This window comes from Nannospalax galili, unplaced genomic scaffold, assembly GCF_000622305.1.
Source record: "Nannospalax galili isolate Female #2095 unplaced genomic scaffold, S.galili_v1.0 scaffold907, whole genome shotgun sequence".
Lineage (NCBI taxonomy): Eukaryota > Metazoa > Chordata > Mammalia > Rodentia > Spalacidae > Nannospalax > Nannospalax galili.
Window position 1 is genome coordinate 362,455 of NW_008357958.1, and position 6,000 is coordinate 368,454.

At 35.5% G+C, this 6,000-nt stretch overlaps 1 protein-coding gene across 2 annotated transcripts in view; it reads left to right on the forward strand.

Annotated features, from left to right (window-relative positions):
- The window catches only part of Ap3b1 (adaptor related protein complex 3 subunit beta 1), a gene marked incomplete at its 3' end in the record, with an annotated part of 255,901 nt that overhangs the window by 175,345 nt on the left and 74,556 nt on the right, over positions 1-6,000 (forward strand). For both annotated transcript variants that reach the window (XM_008855981.3, XM_029557630.1), the window contains 1 exon segment: positions 5,093-5,165. In XM_008855981.3, coding sequence (XP_008854203.1) covers positions 5,093-5,165 — 73 coding nt within the window.

A 6,000-nucleotide genomic window follows, 5' to 3' on the forward strand; every position in this document is an offset into this window, starting at 1 on the left:
TTTATGTGAAAGATTCTTGGGGATAAAGCAGCTTTGACATGTGGTATGAAAAAGATCCTGGATAAGAGCTAGAAGGGCTATTTTCTGATTGATTTCTGTTCTATTTGAGAAATAAACACATTTTAATTCTCACAAGTGTTTATGTATGTTGAAATTACATAACTTCTGCAACTATTGAAGACTATTGGTTTTTACTATAAAAATTCAAAGCTTTGCCTCTTTCTCAATTTAGTTCATGAATTTAAATTTTTCCAAAAGAGAAGTATCACTTGGTTTCAGCTAAGGTCTTTAAAACAAAGGGAATACCATCAAGCAAACTTTTACTGAAGCAGGTGTTGCTTTAATAGGGAAAGTTTGGTTTGTTATAGCCTCATCTGTCTTCAGCTGGTAAGGAAGTCTCAATTAACTGTATTGTACTTCGTTTTAAAGCATGAGCTTAAGTGCGAACCTCAGATTTTAAAAATCAAACTTGCTAGATGACTTGAGGGAAGAGTCTTTATCTTGGTGGATAATTCTAACTGAAAATATTTCATGCAAATATCTTGCTCTCTGAGGCTGGAAATTAGCCTTGACTTACTTTTGATTTTAGGGAACACTTAGAGGTTTGATAAACTTTACATGATGCCTACTCTGTCTTATTTTTTTTTTTTAAGTTTTAAATCTCTTTATAGTCAGAACATATTTGATGCTTATCATGTTAGATCTTTTTTCTGATTAACTTTTCTTCAATCAGTACGCAGATGAGTATTTATAATGCATAAAAAATCTTTACAGTTATATTGTTACATATTTTTGTTTGTATTATTTAGAACATAAATAGATATTTCCAGGCTCTTTTGTTTATTATTTGAAATAAAATAAAATTAAATACAAGTCAGTTTCTTAACTCTGTAACTTTTAATTTCATTTTGAAAATGTTCATGTGTTGAGGTGTATAATAGAATACCATAGAAACAAAATGGAGATTTGAAGATAATGAATTCATAAGTAGGTATTTTTGCAGCGAGAGCTTAAGATCAGTTACTGTTGTCCTTATAAAATTCTGATGCAGCCACTCAGCTGTTAAAAACCTAATCCTCTATTTAAAAAATATATACAAAAACAAATTGTCTGTCTTTCTGCCTGATATCTTTTCAAGTACTAACAAGTGGAAACAGTGGGTGATCTGTCAGTGTGTTTGCTTTGTCAATGATGGTTTTGTATAAATATTGGGAGGGTAAGAAATAAAATTCACACAGTAAAATATGATTTCATCTGCCTTTTCTCTGCAGTTCTGTGGTTCATGCCGCGGTGTGAAATTCTCATTTTACACACTTTGCAGGCGAAGCACATGAATTATGCATTGAGCAAGAAAAATCTCCTGCCTCAAGTCTTATATGCATTTACCCAGGTTCTGTCTCTATTACCAAGATGAATTGCAAATGGAGAAATGTCTGATGGAATAGAGCTCTTAACTTCTTTGTTTAGAATTCAGATTTTTATTTTTATAGTAGAGCCCTTAAGTATGAAAATGTTTTGAACTTACTATGGATTTTTTTAAAATGAAAAATAATATAGGAGAGGAATGCCAGGCACATCATGAAGCATTTTATAGCCTTGATTCAGAATGCAAGGCTTTTTCAATTCGGTAGAAATGACCATTATCTATTGCTAATGTTGTATTTCAGTCACTAGTTATTTGTTCTTCTCAAAAAGTCAATGAAATTCTGTCCTTTTGAAAGCCTTTCTTCTCTCAGTTCTAGGTTTCTAATAAATGATTATGCCAATTTCACATGCAGCTCTCTTCTGTGTTGTATGTGACCTGGTGTGTATTTAATAGACACTGTTACACATTCTTGGCTGTGAAGTAGAAAATAAGGTATAGACTCGCCTTCAGCTCTAACTTCATCTTATTTGATAGGTTTCTAATTTTTCAGGTGGGGAGCTTATAGTTCCATGAAGACAGTCATGCACCATTGTAGCTGATAGGAAGCTATACCAGTGTGCTCAGCACAGCGTTTTGATATGCCACACGCTGACAACCTTTTGGCTGTATGTTCTTTATTCACAGGAATGAATGTCTCATTGAAATGGCATTTTCATTCTGGACCTCCTTTTATTAACTTGCAACTTTAAATTTTTAGCCTCATAACTAACATTTCTTCTATTTTTTTCCCCAGCCCCTAGGAATAATATAGACAGTATTGAATACTCATCGATTTTAAAGAACAAATGAAAATTACAACCCATCTAGGTGGTTTTGAGTTTTTGGTGGTAGGGAGAAACATAAACAATGCTGATTTTTTAAAAAACTATTTAATTTATTATTTATTTTATATGTATGCTTGTATTGCTTGCGTGTAGGCTTAAGTGCACCCATGTCGTGCAATGCCTGTGGAAGACAGAAGAGGCTTTCAGATCTCCTAGAACCGGAGTTATGAACAGTTATTAGCTGCCATGTGGGTGCTCGGATTTGAACCTGGATCTTCTGCAAGAACAACCAGTGTTCTTAACCACTGAGCCATCTCTCCAGCCCCAACAATGCTGATTTTTTTAAAAAAAATTATAGTCTTTTTAGCTTTAAAATGTATTCTTATAGAACCTTTAACTAAATGTCTGAATATTGACATAAAAAACAAGCAGAATTTAAATCATGTGAAAATGTTACTTCCAAGATACTTTTATATGTGTGTGTGTGTATTTGTGTGTATTTGTGTGCATCTGTGTATGAGTACATGTGTGTGGGTACCTATAGAGGCCAGAAGAGGGCATCGAGTCCCATGGAACTGGAGTTACGGGCAGTAGTGAGCCACCCTGCATTTGTGCTGAGAACCAGACTTGGGTCCTCTGCAAGAGCAGTAGGCTCTTAACTGCTGAGCCATCTCTCCAGCCCCTCTGTGCTGGATAGCTTTAGTGTCAACTTGACACACCTGGGTTGAGGGAGCCTCACTTGGGGAATTGCCTCTATTGGACTGGCCTGTGGCCATGTCTAAGGGGCATCTTCGTGATGAGTGATGTGGAAGGCCCAGCCCACTGTGGGTGGTGCCATCCCTGGGCAGGTGGGCCTGAGTAGCATAAGAAAGCAGGCTGAGCAAGGGCCAGCGGAGCAAGCCAGTAAGCAGCGTTCCTCCATGGCCTGTACTCCAGCTCCTGCCTCCAGGTTCCTGCCCTGAGTTCCTACCTTGGGCTCCCTGATGAACTGTGACCCAGGAGATGTAAGATAAATAAACCCTTTCCTCCCCAAGTTGGTAGTGGTCAGAGTGTTTTGTCACAGCAATGAAGAAACAAACTAAGACACCCTCCATAGACTTTTATGTGATGCTCTTGTTCATGTATGTGCACTGGTGTAAGAGCTTCAGCACTCAAATGGCAGTAATTGACCTTTTTTTTCCAATGGTAACAATAAGCTTTAAACTCCCTTGGTAGTTAAGTTATTTGAAGGTGAGGACTATGCTTGTCTATGTAATCACTTCCATTGCTCCACACAGAATCTGATGTACATTTAAAATTCTATATGTATATATAGATGAATAAACAGAAAGATTTTGGTAAAAACTTAAATTCTCATGTTGAACTTGAGATTTCATTTTAAATAAAAGTGCATAAAGACAAATCAACTTTAATGTATATATATCCTTTTAACACACTATTCTTAGTTTATCTTAAAATGTTTTCCATGCTACTTAATATTGTACATAATTTTGGGGGGAATGTATGTGGATGTGGTTGTACATTTACCTGCACATGTATGTAGAGGCCAGAGATCGATGTTGGATATTTTTCTCAATTACTTTTTCCACCTCCTTTTTTGAGACAGGGTTTCTCACTAATCCTAATTAAGTTAGAGTACCTGGCCAGCAAGCTCCAAGGATCCTTCTGTTTCCACCTCCCCATAGGCACGCACACCCATATTTTACGTGGATGCTGGCGATTCAAACTCAGGTCCCAATGCTTATGCAACAAATACTTTATACACTGAGACACTGTCAGACCAATTATACTATTTTTTTTTGTTTGGTTGGTTTTTTTTTTGAAACAGAATTTCCGTGTAGCTCCAGCTGATCTGGAACTTGCTATGTAGACCACGCAAGCCTCGGTCACACAGAGCTCTGCCTGCCTCTGCCTCCTGAGTGCTGGGATTAAAAACATGCACCACCATGCCAATTTTATATCCATGCATATATATACATATGCATATATATGTATATATTTAAAAATGGATAAACTTGGGCTTAAGGTCATCATATTCTTCCCTATGATAATGCATGTTTCATAAACAGAGATATAAGCTAGTTCATCATAAGAGAAGTCCTAATTTTAGGTATGTATGTTTTAAAATAGTCTCTCTAGTAGTAAAAAAAAAAAAGTAAATGAATTATTTTCTGTACTAAAGAGCAAGAGCCTGTGTATGGTATCTTTGGTAAATGAGCCTGACACAAGCTAGTATTGGAATTCAGAGTATCTGGAACAGAGTCTGTCACAGGCTTAACTTAGAGGAGTCCAGCCTATCACAAGCCTGTCCACAAGGTCATGTTCCTTTTTCTTAAGTAAACTTGTTTAACAATTATTCCCAAAAAAGTCTAGCAAAAAGTTGTCAGGTTGTAAAATAATTATTTAAATTTTCTTCTGAAAATGTTTTTAGAAAATTTTTTGCAGTCATTAAATAAAATATTTTAAAATAATTCAATTTGTATAATGAAGAAATAGTGAGCTACCACAGAAAAATTTTTAAATATTTCTTTTTACTTTTTGTGTGTATGAGTATTTTGTCTGTGTGTACCATGTACCTTCAGTGCTCACAGGGACCACAAGAGGGTATCGGAGTCCCTGGAACTGGAGTTTCAGATGGCTGTTAGCTGTTTCTGGGTGCTGGGAACTGAACCTAGATCCTCTGTAAGAGCAGCTGGTGTTCTTAACCACTGAGCCATCTCTCCAACCTTATAACACAGAATTTTCGATTCAGGAAAGCATTTCATATACTACACAGAAGTTTAAATTGTATTTTTAATTTTTGTATACTTTCTTTTAAGTCTAAGACAAAGAAAAATGTTTTGTAATACTTCATGTTTTTTCTTTAAACAAAATACAAAGTGAGGTATTTGTTATTTTATAGGTGAAAGAAAGAAAACCCCAGCAAGACAGAAATCCTCATACCAAAGATGTTTGTCTTCTAGATCTAGACGATTGTAAGTACCAGAATCTTAAGGTTTTTTTCTTATGTACTTAGAGCTATTTTATATTCTTATAGTACTTTTCCCAAAATTCATTTTTCCCCAAATTGAGATTTCCCAAAATTTATCAATATCTATTCTAAAAGATTGATCCGCAAATAAGGAAAGGTCTTTTGTTTGGTTGGGGTTTTTTGGCAAATTGGTAGTATTTGTATCATTCTTCAGTTCAACAGTTTTGTGTCACATGGATAGAATGCCAAATAAAGGGTGTCAGACTCATCCTACTAATCATTTATCCTTGTGTTACCAAATAATAACCCACAGTTCACAGCTTCTGCATTATGAAGGACTGAGTGTGGTGAGTGACAAGATAACAAAGGTGTTAAAGAAGGTGAGAAGGACGTTATTATCTGGCACTTGTCACAGGGGTTACAAGCTGTGGTATGCCAGTGTGGCTGTACCTATCAATGTTTTAACTGCAAAAAATGTCATTCTAGCAAATATACTTCTATGAATTCAGATACTTGCATATGTACTTACTTAAGTATACATATTGACCACCCTTAAATATGCATCATTGTGGGCAGGACACAGTAGAGCTGTGTTACTAGATAGATTTTGTACTAGGAGAAGAGCAGGAAATAAGATGTTATGAATATTAAACTGCTCTCATTCATTTCTTTTTTTTCTTTCTTTCTTTCTTTTTTTTTTTTTTTTTTTTTTTTTTTTTGAAACTTCACTGAGAATTTCATATATGCATATAAGGTAAGGTGTTTTGATCAAATCCATGCCCACTCCCTCCCCTCCAACATTCCCCCCTCTGAAGAGGTAACCCTAAAATCTTTTAAGG